Below are 27,772 nucleotides of genomic sequence, written 5' to 3' on the forward strand. Positions count from 1 at the left end.
CTACATCATGGCAAAGAGAAACTGGAAAAGCCCTCGCAACTACTTAAATACTCCCCAGACAGGAAGTGCTCCCGGCAGCCTGTCCCTGCGGGAAACAAGTTGCTGGAGGAAAGGGCCCCCAGCTGGGGGCATCTGCTTAACTGTCCATGCCGCCATGAGCGGATTATGTCCAGTGGTGGCGTGTCGCCACAGTGTCACATTTGCTAATTTCCAACCCCACATTTAGGGAAGATTGTAAAATTATGGCAAGCCATTCTGCTATCTCCTCTGCCAATTTCCTTAGCAAACTGGGATGCAAGCCATCTCGACCAGGCGACTTGTCCTCTCTAAGCATACCCAGTCTTTCTAGTACATCCTGTCTATCATTTTTCACCTCTTCCATTGCTTCTACATTTTCCACATCTACCGAAATTTTTTCAGGATTCCCCTCCTTAGTAAACACCAAAACCAAGTACTCATTGTGCATTCTAGCCTTTCCCTGCGTCTCTAAGCAAATATCACCTTATTTGTCTCTAATAGTTGGCACCCCTCCCCCCCGCTTGCTGTTGTTTACATGCCTTTAGAAGAATTTTGGGTTCCCCATTATGTTAACCGCCATTCTACACTCATATTCTCACTTTTCCAATCTTATTTTCATCTTCACATCCCCTCTCAACTTATTGTATTTGGACTGGTTCTCTCTTGAAGAATTCATCTGATATACATCATACAGCATCTTTTTTTGTTTCTCCGATTCTCTATCTTCCTCGTCATCCAAGAAGACATTGCTTTGGTTTACTCACCCTTCCCTTTTTTGGAGTGTAACTAGCCTGTGCTTGGAGCGTCTCCTCCTTATAGATCACCCATTGTTCAGTTACTGTGTTTCCTATCAGTCTATGTTTCCATTTTATTTGGCTAGATCCTTTCACATCCCTTTGATTTAGCCCTATTCCAGTTTAGAAGTTCCACTCTAGATTGCTCCTTGATCCTCTCCATTGCTAATCTAAATCTTGTGACACAATTATCACTCGTACCCAAGTGTTCTCCCACAGACACTTGGTCTACATGGCCCTCCTCATTCCTCAGCACCAGATCCATAAATGCCTCCTTCCTAGTTGGTCCAAGAACATATTGGTCAAGGAAATTCTGCTGAACTAATTTCTGAACACCCCCCACTACTTTTCCTTTATCGCAGCATTTTTCCAATCGATATTTGGGTAATTAAAGTCGCCCAATATCACCACTCTATAGCTCTTACTTTTCTCTGCTATTTCCCTGCAGATTTGCTCCTCTACCCCCCTCTCATTATTTGACGGCCTTTAGAACACCTCCAATAGTGAAATCATACCCTTTTTGCTCTTCAACTCTAACCAAATGGATCCTGTCCTTGTTCATTCCAGAACATCCTCTGTTTCCAAAACGACATTGTCTTCCTTAATCAGCACAGCCACCCCACCTACGTTTTTTCGCTCCCAATCTTTTCTGAACACATTGTGCCCTTGAATATTAAGTGCCCAGTCCTCACCGTTTTTAAGCCACGTCTCCGTTATTGCCACAACATCATATTGCCACACGGCTAGTTGTGCTTGTAGCTCAACAACCTTATTCACCGCCCTTTGTGCGTTTATGTATATGCATTCTAAACCCATTTTTTAAATTTTTCTACGTCTTTTTAGCCTGCTCCTATCTAATATGGTGCAGTTACCCCCTCTATTACTATCTTCTCTAGTACTATCCAACACACTCACTCTTTTATGCGCCTTACTGCTCTTCTCTACTCCTATATGCTGGTGGCCAACCCCTGCCAAGCTACTTTAAACCCTCGACAACAGCACTAATGTAGCTCCCCGTGAGGATATTGGTCTCAGCTCTGTTGAGGTTTAATCCATCCGGCATGTATAGGTCCCAACTTCCAGAGAAACATTCCCAGTTTCTCAGGAATCGAAAGTCCTCCCTCCTGCACCATCTCTCCAGCCACGCATTCCTCTATTCTATCCCACTATTCCTGTACTCACTCGCACATGGCACCAGGAGTAATCCGGAGAATACTAGCTTTGAGGTCCTGATTTGAAATCTCTCTCCTAGATCCCTAAATTCTGCCTGCGGGACCTCATTCCTCTTTCGATCTCCGGGTTTTCACCCATCCCCCTCAGAGTGTCCTGCAGCCGCTCAGTGACATCCTTGAACCTGGCACCAGGGAGACAAAATACCATCGTGGAGTCACATCTAACGCCGCAGAAACGCCTGTCTTCTCCCCTAACTATCGAATCACCTACCACTATTGCTCTTCCACTCTTTTTCCTCCCCCCCTCCTGTGCTGCTGAGCCACCCATGGTGCCCTGGGCTTGAATCTGGCTGCATTCCCCAGAGGAACCATCACCCTCACCAGTACTCAGAACAGAATACTGGTTGGAGAGCACAATGCACTCCGCGGACTCCTGCACTACCTGCCTGGTCTTCCACTTCTGTCTGGCGGTCACCCATTCCCTCTCTGCCTGCATACAATTAAGCTGCGGGGTGACCACCTCTAAAACGTGCTATCCACATAACTCTCAGCCTGACGGTGCACCGCAGTTAATCCAGCCGCCGCTCAAGGCCCGAAAATCGTACTCTCTGGTGTTTGAACTGCCTCTACTATTGTCCCTATAATGTGTTATATGCTGTGTATGGGAAGCTGCAACACAGAACTACATGCATGCTGAAAGGTGGATGAGGCATGCTATTGAGAGAGATCCCATAATCACACAAACAGATTAAATCTTTGCAGCCCTGTCACATCCAGTTGTGAATGGTGGTGTACCATTAAACAACTAACGGGAGGAGAAGGCTCCGTGAATATCCCCATCCACAATGATGGTGGAGCCCAGCACTTGAGTGCAGAAGACAAGGCTGACGTGTTTGCAACCATCTTAAGCTAGAAGTGCCGAGTGGATGATCCTTATTGGCCTCCTCCTGAGGTCCTCACCATCACAGAAGCCAGTCTTCAGCCAATTCGATTCAACACTTGCTATGATCTTCTGAGTGCTGGGTCCTATGTCAGTGAGGTGGATTAAGGGGATGTTGCTGTCTAGCTTTCCCCTGGGGAGGTGGCTTGTGTTATCCTGTTCTTGGATGGCTGAATGGAAAGTTAGGTTGCAAGAGAGGCATTCCACGTTCTCGTCACTTGTTAGTTTGCAGGTTTATAACCACGTTTGGCTACTTTAAATGTGATATTTTTTCAACCACTCTGATTCAAAATAGACAGGTTTATATGTGAAATAAATTTAAATATAATGCAAATATACTGTAAATAAGAGTATTAAATAATGACTGGAATGATTGAATCTTAATATCCCTATTAAGTCAATACCTGTGTCTATCTAATAGGTACTGATAATTTTGCACCAAGCTTTGGTTAGGATACAGCTAGAGTACTTCATGCACTGTTGGACATCGCATTATACAAAGGATATTAATGCTATACAGAGCGAACAGCACAGCACAGCACAGGAAGGTGCCAGAGATGGGAGAGAATAGCTATGTAAGTATATTTGAGATACTTGGATTATTTCCATGGGAGCAGACAAGGTTAATAGGAAATTTAAAAGAGATCTTTACGTTTATACGTTCTTTTGATATAGTGAACAATCAAAGACTATTCCCTCTGTGCATGGAGTGTGGTCAGTGACGATGGATCACCAATTCAGAATTGTCACCAGGAGAGTGAGGAGAGGATTGTTGGAGCATGGAATAATTTGCTACAGGGAGTGGTAAATGAAGAGATCATTGCATCCTTAAAAGCGAATTTGGATAAATATACGAAACAAATGAAAATAGTGGCCTGTGGGGAGAGGGAGTGATATTAATGATGGAGTGCTGTGGAACAGGCTCAATGAGCAGATTGACCTCTTCATGAGCTGTAACATTGTTTGGTTGGAGTTTTGGCCAAAACCATGTATTCACATATTATCTCTGATTTCTAAAAGTTTTTAAAATTATTTATTCAAAGGCCCAAACTCTTGGCACCAGCAATTCATCAGATAAGGTGATCCTTTCACTCAGTCATCCATGCTTTATGCATTTGCTTTACGGAAGTTCCCATATTGAAAGTTAGCTTTGAAGGTTTGCCATGGTTTCTTGCAATGCAGTGAAGAGGAAAGGCATCACAGAAAATCTCGAGATTCACCAGTTTAATATACAAATTAAAATGGCTATCGATGTATAGTTTCTTGGTGCAAAGTTGGCCTCCACTAGTGGCCACAGATTATTTATCTTCTGTAATTTTGAAATAAAAATATCTTTACAATTTTATTGCATCTGCACCACTACAGGTTTGAATGTTTTCAATTATACAGACCTTCTATTATTTGTTGGTTCTTGGGTTGTGGGTGACGCTGACAAGGTTCAATTTATTGCCACTCCCTTGTTGCTTGGAGGGCTTTAAGATTCGATGCTAATGGGGGCTGAAACACAAATGAAAGGAAGTGAAGCCAGGCCCCATTTGCGGTACTGCATTTAATTTTGGGCATCGAACCTCAGGAAATATATATTATGGTTCTGGAGGAGGAACAGCGCAGATTCACCACAATGATTATATGGGCTTATAGGGTCAAGTTATGATGACAGGTTGCATAAACCCTATGCAGTTGCTTTATGGAGGTTCTCATGTTAAAGAAGCCACGATGATAGTTGTCCAAGACTTCTAGAAAAACTGAAACTAGAAAAGGCACAGCAGAAGATTACGAGAGATACGTGGTGTAAGATGGAAATCAAATCGCTCATCCGTGTATGTTAGTGGTCGCTGGTGTTTGAACTGCCTCTACTATTGTCATTTTAAGGTGCTGTATTTTGTAATAATTAAATAAAAAATCTTGTCTACTTATATTTCAGCTGCACCACGTCATACTCACTTTTTGAAAGATTAATTCAGTTTTTTCAATGATTGCTCCTTGGTCTGTCGGCAGCTCTGGCAAGGCATCATTTGTGCCAATTCCAAGGTGTCCTGAGAAGAATTAAACATCAAATCTCAAGGGAGCTCTAATATGAATTGGAGGAATTAATGTTTCAGTTATACAGAGCCTTGGTCAGACCCCGTATGGAGCACTGTGTTAAATGGAAAAGTAAACCGAGGGCACGTCATAAAGGCTGCCGATTCACCATCGCCCGTTTTACTGTCCCTGCCCAGGCCAATTTCATCCTTACATTTTTATACAAAAACTTTTTTTGGGCTATAGCTTCAACTAATTATATTGTTAATGACGCTGATTTATCAACTTATAGCCTGTGAAACACAATGTAGAATTCTCACAGGAAGCAGGACTTGAAGAAATTGTGGTTATTCAGACTTTTTAAAAATGGGAGGAAAAAGAGTTGGAGAGCAATAGTGGTAGGGGATTCTATCGTAAGGGGAACAGATAGGCGTTTCTGTGGCCATAGACGTGACTCCAGGATGGTTTGTTGCCCCCCTGGTGCCAGCGTCAAGGATGTCACTGAACAGCTGCAGGGCATTCTGAAGCGGGAGGGTGAACAGTCAGAGGTCGTGGTTCACATTGGGACCAATGACATGGGTAGGATGAGGGAGGAGGTCCTGCAGCAAGAATTTAGGGAGCTAGGGAGCAGATTAAAGAGCAGGCACTCAAAGGTTGTAATCTCTGGATTACTCCCGGTGCCACGTGCTAGTGAGTATAGGAAAAGGATGATGGAGCAGATGAATCCGTGGCTAAAGAGTTGGTGCAGCAGGGAGGGCTTTAGTTTCCTGGATCACTGGGCCTGCTTCTGGGGTAGGTGGGACTTGTACAAGTCGGACGGGTTGCACCTGAACCAGAGTGGTGCAAATATCCTTGCGGGGAGGTTTGCTAGCACTGTTCGGGGGGGTTTAAACTAAAATGGCAGGGGGTTGGGAACCTGAGCAGGGAGACAGAGGAAAGGGAAACAGGGATAAAAGCAAAAGATAGGAAGGAGAAAAACCAAAGTGGCAGTCAGAGAAATCAACGGTTTAAATCAAACATGGCCACAGTAAATAATAATTCTAATAGGTCTAAGAGCGTTAAAAAAATAAGCCTGAATGCTTTGTGTCTTAATGCGAGGAGCATTTGTAATAAGGTGGACGAATTGACAGCACAAATAGAGGTAAGCGAATATGATTTGGTTGGGATTACGGAAACGTGGCACAAGGACGGCCAAGACTGGGAACTCAACATCCAGGGGTATTCGATATTCAGGAAAGATAGGCAAAAAGGAAAGGGAGGTGGGGTAGCATTACTGGTTAAAGAAGGGATTAATACAATTGTAATGAAGGATATTAGCTCTGATGATGTGGAATCTGTATGGGTAGAATTGAGAAATACTAAGGGGAAATAAACAGTAGTGGGAGTGGTATATCGACCTCCCAACAGTAAGGCGGAGGTTGGGTATGGCATGAAAAGGGAAATTAAAGAAGCGTGCAATAAGGGCACAGCAGTCATCATGGGTGACTTTAATCTACATATAGATTGGGCCAACCAAATTAGTAACAATACTGTGGAGGAGGAATTCCTGGAGTGTGTACGGGATGGTTTCCTGGACCAATATGTCGAGGAACCAACCAGAGATCAGGCCATCTTAGCCCGGGTATTATGTAACGGGAAAGGATTAATTAGCAATCTTGTTGTACGAAGCCCCTTGGGTCGGAGCGACCATTATATAATCGAATTCTTCATTAAGATGGAGAATGAAGTAGTTGCCTCAGAGACTAGGGTCCTCAATTTAAATAAAGGAAACTACGATGGTCTGAGGAGCGAGTTGGGTAGGATTGATTGGGGAATGGCTCTCAAAGGGTTGACGGTGGATAGGCAATGGCAAACATTCAAAGACCGAATGGATGAGCTACAGAATTGGTTCATCCCAGTTTGGCATAAAAATAAGACATAAAATGTGACTTAACCGTGGCTAACAAGGGAAATTAGGGATAGCATAAGATCCAAGGAGACGACATATAAATTGGCCAGAAAAAGCAATAATCCTGAGGATTGGGAGCAGTTTAGGATTCAACAAAAGAGGACAAAGGGATTAATTAATAAAGGGAAAATAGAATATGAGAGTAAGCTATCAGGGACCATAAAAACTGACTGTAAAAGCTTTTATAGATATGTGAAGAGAAAAAGATTGGTGAAGTCAAGCATAGGTCCCTTGCAGTCAGAATCAGGGGAATTTATTATGGGAAACAAAGAAATGGCAGACCAACTAAATTCATACTTTGGTTCTGTCTTCACAAAGGAGGACACAAATAACCTCCCAGGGATGCTGGGGAACATAGGGCCTGATGAAAGGGTGGAACTGAAAGAAATCAGTATTTGTAGGGAAATGATGTTAGGAAAATTGATGGGACTGAAGTCTGATAAATCCCCAGGGCCTGATAATCTACATCCCAGGGTACTTAAGGAAGTGGCCCTAGAAATAGTAGATGCATTGCTGGTCATCTTCCAGAACTCGATAGACTCTGGAACAGTACCCATGGATTGGAGGGTAGCTCATGTTACCCCACTATTCAAAAAAGGTCGTAGAGAAAAAGTGGGGAATTATAGACCGGTAAGCCTAACATCGGTAGTGGGGAAAATGCTAGAATCTATGATAAAAGATGTAATAGCAGAGCACTTGGTAAGCAGAGACAGGATCGGACAAAGTCAACATGGATTTACAAAAGGTAAATCATGCTTGACTAATCTACTGGAATTTTTTGAGGATGCAACTGGTAAAATAGGTAAGGGAGAACCAGTGGATGTGGTGTATTTAGACTTTCAGAAGGCTTTCGATAAGGTCCCATATAAGAGCTTAGCGTGCAAAATTAAGGCACATGGGATTGGGGGCAAAGTATTGACTTGGATAGAGAACTGGTTGGCGGACAGTAAGCAAAGAGTTGGAATTAACGGGTCATTTTCCGAGTGGCAGGCAGTGACTAGTGGGGTACCGCAAGGATCAGTCCTAGGACCCCAGTTGTTCACTATATATATTAATGACCTGGACGAGGGAATTGGATGTAATATCTCCAAATTTGCAGACGACACAAAGCTGGATGGGAGAGTAAGCTGTGAGGAGGATGTCGTGAAACTCCAGTACGATTTGGACAGATTGGGTAATTGGGCAGAAACATGGCAAATGCACTATAATGTGGATAAATGTGAGGTTATCCACTTTGGTGGCAAAAACAGGAAGGCAGATTATTATTTCAATGGCAATAGATTAGGAGAAGGGGAAGTGCAAAGAGACCTGGGTGTTCTTGTGCACCAGTCCCTTAAGGTAAGCATGCAGGTGCAGCAGGCGGTTAAGAAGGCAAGTGGTAAGAGGTTTCGAGTACAGGAACAAGGATGTCTTGCTACAGTTGTACAGGGCCTTAGTGAGACCGCACCTTGAGTATTGTGTGCAGTTTTGGTCGCCTTACCTGAAGAAGGACGTACTTGCCATGGAGGGAGTGCAGCGAAGATTCACCAGGCAGATACCTGGGATGGCAGGAATGATGTATGAGGAGAGGTTGTGTCGATTGGGCTTATGCTCACTGGAGTTTAGACGATTGAGAGGGGATCTCATCGAAACCTATAAAATTATTTCTGGCCTGGACAGACTAGATGCAGGAAGGATGTTTGTGATGGCAGGGGAGTCCAGAACCAGGGGTCATAGTCTAAGGATAAGGGGTAAGCCATTTAGGACTGAAATGAGGAGGAATTTCTTCACCCAGGGAGTGGTGAACCTGTGGAATTCTCTGCCACAGACGGCGGTGGAGGCCAGTTCATTAAATATATTCAAAAAAGAGTTGGATATATTTCTTAAGGCTAAAGGGATCAAGGGATATGGGGAGAAGGCAGGGACAGGGTACTGAATTTGAATGATCAGCCATGATCTCATTGAATGGCGGAGCAGGATCGAAGGGCCGAATGGCCTACTCCTGCTCCTATCTTCTATGTTTCTATGTTTCTATGTTTTCGAGTGAAAAACGAAGGTTAGGGCTCTCACATGGGGAAAAGATAAACATGAATTAAATATGAACTAACTTTAAAAAAATGTAATTTAAAAAAAAATGTCTTTAAAACGTCATTTTATCAAATGGAGAAATATGACACTCCACAAAATTAAAAAAATATTTATTCAGGGCGATAACGCTTGTATAACAGTCAATATTAAGAGTAACAGGATAACTAAAGAAAGGGTAGGGCCTATTAGAGATCATGGGTTTAATCTGTGTGTAGAGGCAGGAGACGCCGGTAGGGTTCTAAATGAATACTTTGCGTCTGTTTACACAAAGGAGAGGGCCGAAGCAGACATTGCTATCAGGGGGGAGAAGTGTGAAATACTTCATGCAATCAAAATACTGAGAGAGGAAGTATTAAGGGGATTTGCAGCTCTAAAAGTGGACAAATGTATCCCAGGCTATTAAGCGAAGCAAAGAGGAAATAGCAGAGGCACTGACAATCATTTTTCAATCCTCTCCGGCTTCAGATGTGGTGCCAGAGGACTGGAGGACTGCTAATGTGGTACCCTTGTTTAAAAAGGGAGAAAATGATAGACCGAGTAATTAAAGGCCAGTCAGTCTAACATCGGTGGTCGGAAAATTATTGGAAATAATTCTGAAGGACTGAATAAATCTTCATTTAGAAACGCACGGATCAATTAAGGCTAGTCAGCACGGCATTGTTAAGGGAAGTTCGTGTCTGACAAAATTGATTGAATTTTTTGAGGAGGTAACAAGGAGGGCGGATGAGGGTAGGGTGGTTGATGTAATTTATATGGACTTTAGCAAGGCTTTTGATAAGGTTCCACATGTCAGACTGGTCACAAAGTTAAAAGCCCGTGGGATCCAGGGCAATGTGTCAAGTTGGATTCAAAACTGGCTCGGAGACAGGAAGCAGAGGGTAATGGTTGATGAGTGTTTTTGTGAGTGGAAGGCTATTTCCAGTGGGGTTCCGCAGTGCTCAGTCCTAGGTCCCTTGCATTCTGTGGTATATATATGCGATCTAGACATGAATATATGCGGTATCATTAAGTAGCTTGCAGATGATACTAAAATCAGCTGTGTGGTTGACCCTGAGGAAAGAAGTTGTTGACTGCAGGAAGATATCAATAAATTGGTCAGGTGGGCAGAACAGTGGCAAGTGGAATTCAATCCGGAGAAGTGTGAGGTAATGCATTTGGGAGGGCTAACACGGAAAGGGAATACACATTAAATGGTAGGACAGTGAGTAATGTAGAGGAACGAAGGGACCTTGGAGTGCATGTCCACAGATCCCTGAACGTAGCAGGCCATGTAGATAAGGTGGTTAAGAAGGCATACGGAATTCTTGCCTTTATTAGCCGTGGCATAGAATACAAGAGCAGGAGGTTTAGACTTCTACTATATAAGATACTAGTTCGGCCTTAACTAGAGTACTGTGTGCAGTTCCTGTCACCACATTACGGGACAGATGTGATTGCACTAGAGAGGATACAGAGGAGATTTACAATGATGTTGCTGGGAGTAGAGAATCTTAGCTATGACGAAAGATTGGATAGGCTGGGTCTGTTTTCCTTGGAACGAAGGAGGTGGAGTGGAGACATTGCGGTGTAAAAAATTATGAGGGGCAGAGATAAAATGGATAGAAAGGACCTAGTTCCCTGAGCAGAGGGGTCAAAAACCAGGGCGGCACAGTTTTAACGTAATTGGTGGAAGGTTCAGAGGGGATTTGAAGGGAAATTTCTTCACCCAAAGGGTTGTGGGGGTCTGCAAGTCGCTGCCTGAAAGGATGGTGGAACCAGGAACCCTAAACATATTAAAAAGTACGTGGATGTGCACTTTAGATGCTCTAACCTGCAGGGCTACGGACCAAGAGCTGGGAAGTGGGATTAGGCAGTTTGTTGGCCAGCTCGGACACGATGGGCCGAAATGGTCTCCTTCCATGCTGTAACTTTATATGATTCTATGAATTCGGTGTTGAAACTCCATTTATACCGAATCCAACAAGGTCTAAAATTTAATGGGGTATTTAACAGCGATATTGCCAGGAAAAGCCCAGGTTTGGTCAGTTTCACTGATTTCCCTGATTGCACTGATTGTCGGCTATGGGGGTGGGGGCAGGGACACATGCAGCCAGTGTTGGAACAGTGAATGACTGACTGCAGCATCAGAATTTTCGCGGTTAGATGCCCATGCATTATTTCGCAAAGTTGCGGTCAGCTTCAAAGGGGTAATAACAGCGAACGTTATTAGTTCGCCGTCATTACCCACCGCTAATTCCGGGCTTTATAAAGTTAACCATTGTAATGCGCACAGTATCCATGAGCTGAGCGGTAATTTATTCCTCATATACACCTCATGACGAATGTTAACTATGAAGAACTTGAATTTCAGCAGTTGGGCTGCAGGAGTCATTAAACTAGCCAGAGATGGTCTCTGTAAAGAGGAACTCGCGGTTTTGTGGACTGGTGTATGTTTTCCCAGCTACAATCCATTACATTGAGTCACAGTCAATCCGGCCAAAATCCATGAAAACAGACAGCAATGAAACGTAATAAACTGTTTCCAACAGGGATGTTCCATATCAGTTTAATTTTATTCTAAATGTGTGATTACAGTAAAGGATTCTCCACAAACGGCAGCTGATCCAAATTTACAAAACACACATTGCATCAAATTCAATTTCAATCAAACCAGCTCGGTTTGCCGTCAAAACAACACGATTACAGAGACTGGGTGGAGAGGGGCTGAGATAAGCTGTGAGTCAAGATTGTGTCCTTCGTGTGAAAATCTTCCGTGTTCCTCGTTATTTTACAATCTTAGAAAGCACAGTGAAGGGATATTTCACCCCATTCTTCAGCTCCTCTCTGAACTTACTCTGGGTCACGGCATAAATAAAAGTGTTTGTGCAGCAACTCTGGAGCTGGAGCATATATCCAATTTCAAGTACAATGTTGAAGTTTAGAGAACCATCGAATATATTCAGCAAAGTAAATCTAGAATACATCGTGGCCACCATGAGTACAGCCCATAGAAGGAGAAAATTCCCCGAGATCACAAACAGTACAGTAATTGATTTTCTCCTGTTTTTTGACTCTGGATCACTGGGACTCTCCCCACTGACCCGGTCCCGAAGTCGCTTGCGAATTCTGATGGTCAACAAAATGTGTCTGACAGTTAAAATATTGAGCATCAGAATCAGGATAAATGGTACACACGGGTTGAAAATATAATGTAGAAATTCAATTGCTGTCCATACTGGTGAAAACATAACGCTGTAGGGCATAGCACAGAACCAAGGTAGTCTCATAAGCAGATATCTGCCTGTAAACAAAAAGTACCAGAAAATGTTCTTCACACAGAACAACACAGTCATTGTTCCAATAACCACCGCCGCCGATTTCTCGGTGCAATATTTGTTTTTTAGCTTCTGGCAACATATAGCCACAAATCGATCAAAGGTGAAAGCGACGGTGAACCAGACAGAACAGTCTGTGGCTGCATAAAGTAGGACGGCGTGGATGTTACACACTTTAATATCGAACAGAAAGTCAAACGTTTTATAATAAACAATGGGGATGTGCCTCAGTATCAGATCGATGATAACGACCAGTAGATCCGCCGCTGCCATGGCCACCAGGTACCGAGTGACACATTTGGAGAGTCCACACTTTCCCCGAGACAGGGTCACAATCGTCACTAAGTTAACTGTAAGGAAGGGGGAAAATGGAAACTATACATCAGAATGGGAGCAGAAATATCAGTGCTGTGGATCAATGGATGTCATTTACTGAAAGCCCACAACATCCCGTGAAGGAATCCAACGTGACAGAACGTTATTATAGAGATAAGGCTTCAAGTCAACTATCAGTAATGATTTGAGAAGTCCAGGTCTGAGCAAATTGGTAAATAAACACGAAAAATAACACGGTTATGTTTATTCAGAGATGTCCAATAATAGAATATGGTCTCTGCTGATGAACAAAGAGTAAACGCCCTGACTGGTGCCAACAAAACCCGACAGTGCTGACAGAAGATCCCAGCATCGAATCTGGGCCTTGTCAGTTATAATTGGAATCAGTGACCCTGTTATATGCTGAGGTTGATCCCCTCTGTTTCCTGCTCCTGATCAGTGACTCTGGGATATGCTGAGGGTGTATCACCCCTTCGGTCCTGCTCCTGATCAGTGACTCTGGGATAGGCTGAGGGTGTAACCCCCTTTGGTCCTGCTCCTGATCAGTGACTCTGGGATAAGCTGAGGGTGTAAACCCCATTCAACCCTGCTGCTATAACAACAAAAAATGCTGGAAACACTCAGCAGGCCAGGCAGCATCAGAACTGATGAAGGGTCCCAGACCTGAAACGTAAACTCTGTTTCTCTCTCCACGGATGCTGCCTGGCCTGCTGAGTATTTCCAGCATTTTCTGTTGTTATTTCAGATTTCCAGCCTCTGCAGTATTATCCTCTAATATGGTGCAGCTGCTGATCAGTGATCCTGGGATTTGCTAAGTATGCACACTCCTGAGTCCTGATGCTGATCAGTGATCTGGGGTTTGCTGAGTATGCACACCCCTGATTCCTGATACTGACCAGTGACCCTGAGATTTGCTGAGTATGCACACCCCTGAGTCCTGATACTGACCAGTGACCCTGGGATTTGCTGAGTATGCACACCCCTGAGTCCTGATACTGACCAGTGACTCTGGGATTTGCTGAGTATGTACACCCCTGAGTCCAAACACTGACCAGTGACCCTGGAAATTGCAGAGTTTGCACACCCCTGAGTCCTGATGCTGATCAGTGACCCTGGGATTTGCTGAGTATGCACACCCATGAGTCCTGATGCTGATTAGTGACCCTGAGATTTGCTGAGTATGCACAATCCTGAGTCCTGATGCTGACCAGTGACCCTGGGATTTGCAGAGTATGCACACCCCTGAGTCCTGATGCTTTTTAGTGACCCTGGAATTTGCTGAGTATGCACACCCCTGAGCCCTGATGCTGATTAGTGACCCTGGGATTTGCTGAGTATGAATAATCCTGAGTCCTGATGCTGCTCAGTGACCCTGGGATTTGCTGAGTATGCCCACCCCTGAGCCCTGATGGTGGTCAGCGACACTGGGATTTGCTGAGTATGCACACCCCTGAGTCCTGATGCTGACCAGTGTCCCTGGGATATTATGGGGTGTTCAGAACATATGAACATTGGAGCAGCAGTGTACCATTTAGCCTCTCGAGCCTGTTCCGCCATTTCATGAGATCATGTCTATCGGTATTCAAATTTGATTCATCTAAATCGGTTCCGTATCACTTAATGTCTAACCACCTTCCCTTGACATTCAACAGCATTATCATCGCCGAATCCCCCACAATCGACTTACTGGGGTCACCATTGACCAGATATTAAATGGACCTGCTCTTGTTGCCACATAAACACTGTGGCAACAAGAGTGGGTCAGAGACAAGGTATTCTGTGGCACGTGTCTCACATGCTGACTCCCAAAGCCTTTCCAGCATCTACAAGGCTCACGTGTGCTGGAATACTCTCTACTTGCCTGGATGAGTTCAGCTCCAAGAACACTCAAAGAGCTCGACACCATTCAGGACAAAGTAACACGCTCGATTGGCACCCCATCCACCACCATAAACATTCACTCCCTCCACCACTGGCGCACCGTGGCTGCAGTGTGTACCGTCTACAAGATGCACTGCAGCAACTCGCCAAGGCTTCTTCGGCAGTAACTCACAAACCTGCGATCTCTTCCACCTAGAAGAGCAAGGACAGCAGCCGCCTGGGAATACCACCACCACCAAGTCCCCCTCCAAGTCACACACCATCCTGACTTAGCAGTGTATCGCTGATTCTTCATTGTAGCTGGGTCAAATGCCTGGAACTCTTTCCCTAACAGCAGTGTGGGAGTACCTTCTTCACCACCTTCTCAAGGGCAATGAGGGATGGGCAAAAATGCTGGCCTTGCCAGTGCAGACCACATCCCATAAATAAATAATAATTGCTCAGTTTTGCTGAATAACTTCCCAAAAACAGCTGTTAGACTATCCGGTCTATAATTTTCTGGTTTCTCTCTATTTCAGCTTTCCTAAATAACAATTACAGTTTTAATTTTGCAACCTAACTGGACAATTCCTAACTCGAGAGAGCTTCAAAATATTATGGCTAATGCATCTGCTATTTCCTCACTGGTTCCATTAAAACCACGGGGTGGAAACCATCTGGCCCTGGAGATTATCATACTTTCCTACCATTATATTTGCTAATACTGTTTTCTTGCTTACGTTATTTTTTGTGGGTTCCTGTCATTGATTCGTTAATAATTTCCCTGGAATGTCAGGTATATTATCATCTTCCTCAATTGTGAATGCTGACATAAGAACATAAGTATATAAGATGTAGGAGGAGGAGTAGGTCATTTGTCCCCTCGCGCCTGCTCCGTCATTCAATAAGATCATGGCGGCTCTGATCGTGGCCTCAAATCTACTTCCGTGTCCGCTCCCCATAACCCATGACTCAATTACTTTTCAAAAATCTGACTATCTCCACCTTAAATATATTAATCGACCCAGCCTCCACAGATCTTTGGGAGAGAGGATTTCAAAGATTCACGACCCTCTGAGAGAAGAAATCTTTCCTCATTTCCGATTTAAATGGGTGACCCCTTATTCTGAAATTATGCACCCTAGTTCTAGATTCTCCCACGAGGGGAAACATCCTTTCTGCATCTACCCTGTAAAGCCCCTTCAGAATCTTATGTTTCAATAAGACCCCCTCACATTCTGCTAAACACCAATGATTATTGACACAACCGTTCTTCATAAGACCACCACTCCATCTCCGGAATCAACCTCGTGAACCTTCTCTGAGCTGCCTCCAATTCAATTATATCCTTCCTTAAATAAGGAGACCAAAACTGTACTCCAGGTGCGGTCTCACCAACGTCCTGTACAGTTGTAACAGGACATCCCTGCTGTTATACTCCAGCCCCCTTACTTTCCATTTGTCTATCTAATTACTTGCTGTATCTGCATGCTAACGTTTTGTGTTTCATGTACAAGGAACTACAGATTCCTATGAACTGCAGCATTTTGTTATATTTTTTACTTTTCCTACCAAGTGTATAACCTCGCATTTTACCACGTTAAACTCCATCTGCAAGATTTTTGCCCACTCAATTAGCCTATCTATACCCATTTCGAGATTCTTTTCGTGCTCCACACAATTTGCTTTCCCACCTATCTTTGTATCATCAGCAAATTTGGCTAAATTACTCTAAATCCCTGCATCCAAGTCATTGATATAGATTGTAAATAGTTGAGGCCCCAGCACTGATCCCTGCGGCACCCACTAGTTACAGTTTGTCCACCTGAAAATGAACTATTTTTCCTGACTTTCTGCTTTCTGTTCATTAGCCAATCCTCTAGCCATTCTAGTACTCCCAACTGCTTCATCTCTTATCTTGTGTACTAACCTTCTATGTGGCATCTTTTCGAATGCCTTCTGTAAATCCAAATACATGACATCTACTGGTTCCCTTTTATCCACCCTGCTCGTTACATCCTCATAGAGCTCCAGCAAATTTGTCAAACATGATTTCCCTTTCAATAAACCATGTTGAATCTGCTTGACTATATTATGATTTTCTAAATGCCCTGCTACCACTTCCTTAATGATGGATGCCAGCATTTTCCCAATGACAGTTGTTAGGCTAACTGTTCGATAGTTGCCGGCATTCTGTCTCCCTCCATTCTTAAATAGCGGCGTTACATGTGCGGTTTTCCAGTCCCCTGGGACCTCTCCAGAATCCAGCGAATTTTGGTAGATTACAACAAATGCATCTACTATCTCTGCAGCCACCCATTTAAAGACTCTAGGATGCAGGCCAGCTGGTCCAGGGGATTTGTCCACGTTTAGTCCCATTAGTTTCTCTAGTACATTCTCTCTAGTGTTAGTGATTGTTTTAAGTTCCATCCCACCCGAATAGCCCCTTGATTATCCATTATTGGGATGCTTTTAGTTTCTTCTACCGTGAAGGCCGATGCAAAATATTTGTTCAATGTCTCCGGCCTTTCTGTGTTTCCAATTTTATTAGCTCCCCAGCCTCATCCTTTAGGGGATTAACTTTTACTTTAGCTATTCTCTTCCTTTTTGTATACATGTAGAAATGCTTACTGTCTGTTTCCACATTTCCTGCTAGCTTACTCTCATAAGCTACCTTTTCTCTCTGTCGTCTTTTTAGTTACCCTTTGCTGGTTTAAAAATTTCCCAATTCTCTGACCTTTCACTATTCTTCGCATCATTGTATGTTTTGTTTTCAATTTGATACCATCCTTTATTTCCTTAGTTAGCCACGGATGGTTCCTCCTTCTCTTAGAGTCTTTCTTTCTCACTGGAATATATTTTTGCTGAGAGTAATGACATATCTCCTTAAATGTTTGCCACTGCTTTTCTACAGTCTTTCCCTGCAATAAATGTTCCCAGTTCAATTTAACCAAGTCTGCCTTCATACCTTTCCAATTACCTTTGCTTAAGTTCAGGACACTAGTTTGAGATCTAGCTTTCTCACCCTCAATCTGAATTTGAAATTCTACCATGCTATGTACACTCTTCCCAAGTGGATCCTTTACTTCGAGATCATTAATTAATCCAGCCTCCTTACAAATGGTCAGATATCAAATAGTCTTCTCCCTGGTTGTGTTCACGGCTCATTGTTCCAAGAAACCATCCTGTATACACTCTAAGAACTCTTTCTCAATCTCTCTTTGCCAATTTGCTTTGTCCAGTCAATATGAAGATTAAAATCTCCCATGATTATAGCCATAACTTTCTTACAAGCATCAAATATTTCTTAAATTATACGCTGTCCTACTGTGTGGCTGTTGTTTGTAGGCCTGTAGACCACTCCGCCAAGTGACTTCTTACCTTTAGTATTTTTATCTCCACCCCAACTGATTCTAGGTCTTGATCTTTTAGGCCAATATCATTTCTCATTACGGCACTGATCTGATCCCTTATTAACAGAGCTACACCACCTCCTTTTGCTTTCTGCCTAGCCCTACGAAATTGCAAATACCCCATAATATTTAGTTTCCAGTCTTGGTCATCTTGCAACCACGTCTCTCCAATGGCTATCAGATCAAACCCATTTATTTCTTTTTGTGCTGTCAACTCATCTATCTTGTTACGAATGCTACGTGCGTTCAGATATGGGGATTTAATATTGTCTTTTTAACCATTCCTCCCTACACTGACGCCTTTTTCTGATGCACTCTTATGTGTATAGGCTCTGTTCCAATGTAATTCGTCAACAAGTCTCGTATTTCCTTATTTTCATTTGCAATATTAGCAGTATCTGTTTTTAAAGAGGCCACATTACTCCTTACTCCGTTTATCCGTACATAATTTTAAAACATTTTGTGTTACATTTTCATATCCATCGCAATTTTCTTTTCATATTCCCTCTTTACAGCTCCTACTGTCTTTTTTGTCTTCCATTGCTCTCCTTTATATCTTTGACAATCCCACGATTTACACTATTATTATTACTTTTTAAAGTTCTTGACATTCTCTTTATGTTATCTCTCACATTTTCTGTTGCACATTGTCCACATGAGTCCTGTTCCTGATCAGTGACCCTGGAATTTGGTGCGAATAATTGCCTGAGTCGTGCTCCTGATCAATGAATATTGATATTGAAGGGGATTATCCCCTGGCTGCTACTCCTGATCATTGACCTGGGGAAAGGTTTGCCTATTTGCGTTGATGCTGTTCCTGATCAGTGATCTGGGTATGGTGGGGGTAATCTCTAATGTGCTGCTCCTGATCACTGCCTCTGGAATATGGTGGGGGTATTCCCCCGGGTGCTGCTCCTGATCAGTGACCCTGGGATATGGTTGGGTTAATCCACTGGGAGCTGCTCCTGAGCAGTGTACCTGGGATATGGTGTGGGTAATCCCCTGAGTGCACATCCTGATCAGTGACCTTGGGGTGTGGTGGGGATAATCCCCTGGGTGTTGCTCCTGACCAGTGACCCAGGGATATGGTGTGGGTAATCACCTGGGTGCTACTCCTGACCAGTGACCCTGGGATATGGTGGGGTAATCCCCTGGGTGCTGCTCCTGATCAGTGACCCAGGGATATGGTGTGGGTAATCCCCTGGGTGCTACTCCTGACCAGTGACCTAGGGATATGGTGGGGGTAATCCCCTGGGTGCTACTCCTGACCAGTGACCCAGGGATATGGTGGGGGTAATCCCCTGGGTGCTACTCCTGACCAGTGACCCAGGGATATGGTGGGGGTAATCCCCTGGGTGCTGCTCCTAACCAGTGACCCAGGGATATGGTGTGGGTAATCTCCTGGGTGCTGCTCCTGACCAGTGACCCAGGGATATGGTGTGGGTAATCCCCTGGGTGCTGCTCCTGATCAGTGACCCTGGAATATGGTGGGGGTAATCCCCTGGGAGCTGCTCCTGACCAGTGATCCTGGGATATGGTGTGGGTAATCCCCTGGGTGCTGCTCCTGACCAGTGACCCAGGGATATGGTGTGGGTAATCCCCTGGGTGCTGCTCCTGAACAGTGACCCAGGGATATGGTGTGGGTAATCCCCTGGGTGCTGCTCCTGACCAGTGACCCAGGGATATAGTGTGGGTAATCCCCTGGGTGCTGCTCCTGATCAGTGACCCTGGAATATGGTGGGGGTAATCCCCTGGGTGCTGCTCCTGACCAGTGAACCTGGGATATGGTGGGGGTAACCCCCTGGGTGCTGCTCCTGACCAGAGACCCTGGGATATGGTGAGGGTAATCCCCTGGGAGCTGCTTCTGATCAGTGACCCTGGGATATGGTGGGGGTAATCCCCTGGGTGTTGCTCCTGACCAGTGACCCTGGGATATGGTGGGGGTAATCCCCTGGGAGCTGCTCCTGATCAGTGACACTGGGATATGGTGTGGGTAATCCCCTGGGTGCTGCTCCTGATCAGTGCCCTGGGATATGGTTGCGGTAATCCCCTGGGTTCTCCTCCTGATCAGTGGCTCTGGGATATGGTGGGGGTAACCCCCTGGGTGCTGCTCCTGATCAGTGACCCTGGGATATGGTTGCGGTAATCCCCTGGGTTCTGCTCCTGATCAGTGACTCTGGGATATGGTGGGGGTAACCCCCTGGGTGCTGCTCCTGATCAGTGATCCAGGGATATGGTTGCTGTATTCCCACGTGTGCTGCTCCTGATCAGTGACCCTGGGATATGGTGGGGGTAAACCCCTAGGTGCTGCTGCTGATCAGTGACCCTGGGATATGGTGGGGGTAATCCCCCGGGTACTGCTCCTCATCAGTGAACCTGGGATATGGTGGGGGTAATCCCCTGGGTGCTGCTCCTGATCAGTGACCCTCGAATATGGTGGGGGTAATCCCCTGGGAGCTGCTCCTGACCGGTGACCCTGGGATATGGTGTGGGTAATCCCCTGGGTGCTACTCCTGACCAGTGACCCAGGGATATGGTGTGGCTAATCCCCTGGGTGCTGCTCCTGATCAGTGTACCTGGGATATGGTGTGGGTAATCCCCTGGGTGCTGCTCCTGATCAGTGTACCTGGGATATGGTGTGGGTAATCCCCTGGGTGCTGCTCCTGATCAGTGACCCAGGGATATGGTGGGGTTAACCCCCTGGGTGCTGCTTCTGACCAGTGACCTGGGATATGCTGGGGTAATCCCCTGGGTGCTGCTCCTGATCTGTGACCCTGGGATATGGTGGGGTAATCCCCTGGGTGCTGCTCCTGATCAGTGACCCTGGGATATGGTGGCGGTAATCCCCTGTGAGCTGCTCCTGATCTGTGACCCTGGGTTAGGGTGGGGGTAATCCCCTGGGTGCTACTCCTGACCGGTGACCCTGGGATATGGTGTGGGTAATCCCCTGGGTGCTACTCCTGACCAGTGACCCTGGGATATGGTGTGGCTAATCCCCTGGGTGCCGCTCCTGATCAGTGTACCTGGGATATGGTGTGGGTAATCCCCTGGGTGCTGCTCCTGATCAGTGACCCTGGGATATGGTGGGGGTAACCCCCTGGGTGCTGCTTCTGACCAGTGACCTGGGATATGGTGGGGTAATCCCCTGGGTGCTGCTCCTGATCTGTGACCCTGGGATATGGTGGGGTAATCCCCTGGGTGCTGCTCCTGATCAGTGACCCTGGATATGGTGGCGGTAATCCCCTATGTGCTGCTCCTGATCTGTGACCCTGGGATATGGTGGGGGTAATCCCCTGGGTGCTGCTCCTGATCAGTGACCCTGGGATATGGTGGGGGTAATCCACTGGGTGCTGCTCCTGATCAGTGAGCCTGGGATATGGTGGGGGCAATCCCCAGGGCGGCTCTCCTGCTCAGTGACGCTGGGATATGGTTGGTAATCCCCGGGGTGCTGCTCCTGTTCACTGTGCAATGCCTTCTGCTGGAAAGTGCCTGCTTGGATGTTTGCCGAGCAACAGGATTGTTCAGCCATTTTAGGTGCCCTGGCAGAATGGCCTTTTACACCTGCTGACTTGCCTCACATTTTATTAACGATAATTTCAGAGTGGTCCCTGGTACCGAAACCAAGCAAGGACCTGTAGAAACCCGAAGTTTACAGTAACTCGGCGAGTGGAAATGGGGCGGGTTCGGGTCGGACAACTGTCTCACTCACCGTCCAATTGTCCGGAACATTGAATTCAATGAAGAGCAAAATCTGGCGGACTGTAAAACGGGTGTCCATCCTGAACGCGCCCTGTTCCCGCCGGGCGGGTTTGGTTCAAACTTTAGCTGAAATTATTTGCAGAGGCAGAGTACAAGAGTGAATTAAAAACATCAATGAGATCTTTCAAAATAAACATCAGCAGTGAGATAGGTCGGAACAGGAGACAGCGAAAATCACACTCAGCGGATCTACTTCTAACTAAAGAGGATTCTGTAGAGGAATCAGAGGAAGGCACCAGACCATGAGGAGAGAGTGGGTCTGGGGATTCGCTTTTGGAATATCTCAGCAAACAGCTGAGACCGAGAGAAGGCTCATCAGCTCTTTCTGGGCAGGAAACATCTGGGGTGTGAAACGGCAGTGGAAAAATGGACCAAAGGAGAATATTCTTAAATCAACTGTGGCACATGATGTAACTAACGATATGATCTGCCACCTTGTGTTTGAGAAAATATCTGAATGGAAGTGGAACAATGTTAATCTGGCGCTGTCCACATATAAGTGAGAACTGAATAGGTTAAAATTGATCGAGGGATTAAAAAGCGATAAACTGATAAAGGAATCTATTCTGCACATTACTCCACTTACAGTCAATTGGAATTACAACCAATTGGAATGGTTTATCGCCAGTTGCAACACTGTATCATTAATTTTACCCAGCAGATGTAAAAAATATCCTTAAAGACATGAACTTCTTTCTGACTTGATTTGCTTCTGTCTTCACTGTCTAACAATTAAGCACCGCCTGTCCGGATCACACACAACTAATCGGTTCGGGGAACAGACCCCTCATCAATAATAGAACCCGCCCGACCCACCTTCCTTTAAAATCAATGGAAGGACCATGGCTGGTTCTGAAAATCCGTCTCGCCCTCTTTTTATCCCACCGGCCTCCTCATTCGCTGTTTAACTCCCAGATGGTAAAGAGTAAAATCTACTCCCAGACTCAGAGCAGACAGCAGACTGTAAGATATTCATAGAAACATGGAAACATAGAAGATAGGAGCAGGAGTAGGCCATTCGGCCCCTCGAGCCTGCTCTGCCATTTAATGAGATCAAGGCTGATCATCCAAATTCAGAACCCGGTCCCTGCTTTCTCCAAATATCTCTTGATCCCTTTAGCCTTAAGAAATATATCCAACTCCTTCTTGAAAATATTTAATGAATTGGCCTCAACTGCCTTCTGTGGTAGAGAATTCCACAGTTGTGCCACTCTCTGGGTGAAGAAATTCCTCCTCATCTCTGTCCTAAATGGCTTATCCCTTATCGTTAGTCTGTGACCCCCTGGTTCTGGACTCCCCCACCATCGGGAACATCCATCCTGCATCTAGTCTGTCTAGTCCTATTAGAATTTTATAAGTTTCAATGGGATCCCCTCTTATTCTTCCAAACTCCAGCGAGTATAAGCCCAATCGACCCAATCTCTCCTTTAACGTCATTCCTGCCATCCCAGGTATCAGCCTGGTGAATCTTCGCTGCACTCCTTCCATGGCAAGAACTTCCTTCCTCAGATAAGGCGACCAAAACTGCACACAATACTCAAGGTGTGGTCTCACCAAGGCCGTGTACAACTGCAGCAAGACATCCTTGTTCCTGTACTCGAATCCTCTCGCTACCAAGGCCAACATACCATTTGACTTCTTAACTGCCTGCTTCACCTGCACGCTTAGCTTCAGCGACTGGTGCACAAGGACACCCAGGTCTCGTTGCACTTCCCCTTCTCCCAATCTATTGCCGTTCAGATAATAATCTGCCTTCCTGTTTTTGACACCAAAGTGGATATCCTCGAATTTATCCACATTATCCTGCATCTGCCATATATCTGATCAATCACCGAACGTGTCCAAATTATACTGCAGTTTCTCAGCATCCTCTTCACAGCACACACGCCCACCCAGCTTTGTGACTTCTGTAAACTTGGAGATATTACATCTAGTTCCCTCGTCTAGATCATTAATATATATTGTGAATAGCTGGGGTACTAGCACCGATCCCTGCGGTACCCCACTAGTCATGCCTGCCACTCGAAAAAAGACTCGCTTATTCCAACTCATTCCTTCCTGTCTGCCAACCAGTTCTCTATCCAAGTAAGTACCTCGCCCCTAATCCCATGTGCTTTAACTTTACACGCTAATCTCTTATGCGGGACCTTATCGAAAGCCTTCTGAAAGTCCAAATACACCACATCCACTGGTTCTCCCTTATCTATTCTACCAGTTACTTCCTCAAAACATTCCTGTGCATTAGTCAAGCACGATTTACCTTTTGTAAATCCATGTTGACTTTGTCCATTACTGTCACTGTTTTCCAAATGCTCTGCTGTTACATCTTTTACAATGGACTCCTGGATTTTCCCCACTACCGATGTCAGGCTTACCAGTCTATAAATCCCTGTTTTCTCTCTACCACCTTTTTTGAATACTGAGGTAAGATTAGCTACCCTCCAATCCATGGGAACTGTTCCAGATTCAATTGAATTTCGGAAGATGACCAGCAATGCATCTACTGTTTCTAGGGCCACTTCCTTAAGTACCCTTGGATGTAGATTATCAGGCCCTGGGGATTTATCGGCCTTCAATCCCGTCAATTTCCTTAACACCATTTCCCTACAAATACTGATTTCATTCAGTTGCTCCCTCTCATTAGACCCTATGTTCCCCGACATCTCTGGGAGGTTACATGTGTCCTCCTTTGTGAAGACAGAACCAAAGTATGTATTTAATTGGTCATCCATTTCTTTGTTCCCCATTATAAATTCCCCTGATTCTGACTGCAAGGTGCCTACGTTTGACTTCACCAATCTCTTTCTCTTCACATATCTATAGAAGCTTTTACAGTCAGTTTTTATGTTCCCTGCAAGCTTACTCTCATATTCAATTTCCCCCCTCGTAATTAATCCCTCTGTCCTCATTTGCTGAATACTAAACTGATCCCAAACTTCAGATTTGCTGCTTTTTCTGGCCAATTTATATGTCCTCTCGTTGGATCTTATGCTATCCCTAATTTCCCTTGTTAGCCACAGTTGAGTCACCTTTTTTGTTTTATTTTTATGCCAAAAATGATGAACAAATTCTGAAGTTCATCCATGCGATATTTAAATATTTGCCATTGCCTATCCAGAGTCAACCTCTTTAGTAACACTCCCCAATCATTGTACCCATCTTGCGCCTCATACCAACGTAGTTTCCTTTATATAAATTCAGGACCCTAGTCTCTGAGTCAACTACTTCACTCTCCATCTTAATGAAGAATTCTATCATATTATGATCGCTGTGCTCCAAGGGGCCTCGCACAACAAGATTGCTAATTAATCCTTTCTCATTACATAATACCCAGTCAAAGATGACCTGATCTCTAGTTGGTTCCTCGACATATTGGTCCAGGAAACCATCCCGTATACACTCTAGGAATTCCTCCTCCACAGTATTGTTACTGATTTGGTTAGCCCAATCAAAATGTAGATTAAAGTCACCCATGATAACTGCTGTGCCCTTATTGCATGCATCTCTGATTTCCCTTTTAATGCCATCCCCATTCTCAGCATTACTGTTTGGGGGTCTGTATACAAGTCCCACTAACGTTTTCTGCCCCTTGGTATTTCTCAGCTCTACCCATACAGATTCCACATTAGCAGAGCTAATATCCTTCCTTACTATTGTGTTAACCTACTCTTTAATCAGCAATGCTACCCCACCTCCTTTTCCTTTTTGAATGTCTTTCCTGTATACTGAATTCCCTTGGATGTTGAGTTCCCAGCCTTGGTCACGCTGGAGCAATGTTTCCATAATCCCAATCATATCCTATCCATTTATATCTATTTGAGCAGCTAATTCATGCACCTTATTACGAATGCTCCTCGCATTAAGGCACAAAGCATTCAGGCTTGTTTTATTAACACTTTTAGACCTTTTAGAACTATTATTTACTGTGCTCATGTTTGATTTAAACCCTTGACTTCTCTGCCTGCCACTTTTGCTTTGCTCCTTCCTGACTATTGCTTCGATTCCTGTTTCCCATTCCTCTGTCTCACTGCACATGTTCCCAAACACCTGCCATTTTAGTTTAAACCCTCCCCAACAGCACTAGCAAACACTCCCCCTAGGCCATCGGGCCCGGTCCTGCCCAGGTGCAAACCGTCCGGTTTGTACTGGACCCACCTCCCCCTAGAACCGGTTCCAATGTACCAGGAATTTGAATTCCTCCCCCTTGCATGATTCTTCTGGCCATGTATTCAGCTGAAACATACTTCTATTTTTACTCTGACTAGCACGTGGCACTGGTAGCAATCCTGAGATTCTACCTTTGAGGTCCTTTTTTTAAAAATTTACCTCCTAACTCCCTATTTTCAGCTTTTAGGACCTCGTCCCGGTTTTTACCAATATCGTCGGTACCTATATGCACCACGATAACTGGCTGCTCGCCCTCAACCTCCAGAATGATCTGCCACCACACCGAGACAGCCTTGACCCTTGCACCAGGGAGGAAACACACCATCCTGGAGTCTCATTTGCGGCCACAGAAACGCCTAGCTACTCCCCTTACAATAGAATCCCCTATTGCTATAGCTCTCCCACTATTTTTCCTTCTGCCTTGTGCAACAGAATGACCCACGGTGCCAAGAAGTTGGTTGCTGCTGCCTTCCTCTGATAAGCCATCCTCCTCAACAATATCCAAAGCGGTATATCTGTTTGAGAGGGGGATGATCTCAGGGGACCCCTGCACTACCTGCCTGCGCCTACTACTCTGCCTGATGGTCACCCATTCTCTTTCTGCCTGTGCTGCCTTTACCTGCGGTGTGACCAACTCATTAAACATGATATTCACGACATCCTCAGCATCGCAAATGCTCCAGTATGTATCCATTCGCAGCTCCAGCGATGCAATGCGGTCTGACAGTAGCTGCAGCTGGAAACACTTCCCACACACATGGTCGTCAGGGACACAGGAATTTTCCCTGATTCCCAAATAGTTTAGGAGGAACATACCACGACACCAAGCTGTCCTGCCATGACTTACCCTTCAATTAATTTAAAGTAATTTAAATCAATCAATACCACCTATTACACTACAATTAAACGATACACTCAAGGGCCCTTGGTTACTAACACTAGAAACTATAAACACCAAAAAATGAAGACCTTCTAAACTTTATAAACCATGAAGCTTAACTGTCAATCTATAGAGTATAAATACTCCCTGGCCATACTCACCCAATCAGCTGCTCCCTCCTGGCCACGTCACGTTTTGGATCATGACGTGGCTCCAGAACGCCGCTGGAATGATTCATTCAATAAATCACCCAGTAACACTGCCAAGGAACAATATACTTTCAATCACACAGCAAGAGGAGTAAACAGAATACAATGAATTGTTGGATATGGAGACTTGCATAATGAGCACAGTGTTTACAGATAAATATCGTTTACTGCATGAAATAGGGACAGGGACACTTACAAGGAACACCAACAGCAACTGGGATTTGACAGTTCCAGACAGGAATACAATAAAAATGATTACAGGATTAATACTACGAGATAGAGACTTACCAGGGACACCAATAACAGCAAGGGTGGGATAATAAATCTTCTGCACACGTAGAGTTGCAGCCATTGCCATATTTTCTCATGGAGGTCTCCGATCCTTTCTTCAAACTTCTGCAGAGTGCTGATCCTGGGTTCTTCTGTAGACCAAGCTCCGAGAGACACTCTGGGTTAACACACTGAGCGAAGGCCCTTATATAAGGCGGGAGAAATCTCCACTGACATGATTAGGGCGCAAGGAGACTGACATTATTTACAGTGACTAAACAAACATATTCAGTTAATCTCTTTCACAGAACGTGTTGCAATATCATAAATTATATTTAACCCGATATTGCACAGATGTAATTTGAATCTCCCCAAAGCTCAGGATTAAACACGCTCTGTGCAATCGCCAGTATGACCATATTGGGTGAAGCAAGAACAGGATTATTTATAGGTTTCTGATGATCTCTGTGATAATGACGTTCTGTAATTTCAGAGAATTTCTATCCAGTTCTCAGTGTGGACTTCAACCTCAGTCAGTGAAAGCAAACCATGGCCCAGTGGTGAATTAATTAAAATTAAATCATTTTGTCACAGTTTTATTAT

The 27,772-nt window shown here is 44.8% G+C and overlaps 1 protein-coding gene across 1 annotated transcript; it reads right to left on the reverse strand.

Annotated features, from left to right (window-relative positions):
• Positions 1-11,512: 11,512 nt before the first annotated feature.
• Positions 11,513-27,334, reverse strand: LOC147094548 (putative G protein-coupled receptor 139). The gene is made up of 2 exons (XM_085973926.1): positions 27,188-27,334; positions 11,513-12,625 (listed from the first exon to the last, which is right to left on the reverse strand). The coding sequence occupies exons 1-2, from the start codon at positions 27,255-27,257 to the stop codon at positions 11,724-11,726; spliced, it is 972 nt and encodes a 323-aa protein (XP_085830052.1). The 5' UTR covers positions 27,258-27,334; the 3' UTR covers positions 11,513-11,723.
• Between the last annotated feature and the right edge of the window lie 438 nt (positions 27,335-27,772).

The sequence above is a fragment of the Somniosus microcephalus genome, unplaced genomic scaffold (genome assembly GCF_052327205.1).
Source record: "Somniosus microcephalus isolate GS21.2 unplaced genomic scaffold, FLI_Smic_1.0 unresolved_chr1, whole genome shotgun sequence".
Lineage (NCBI taxonomy): Eukaryota > Metazoa > Chordata > Chondrichthyes > Squaliformes > Somniosidae > Somniosus > Somniosus microcephalus.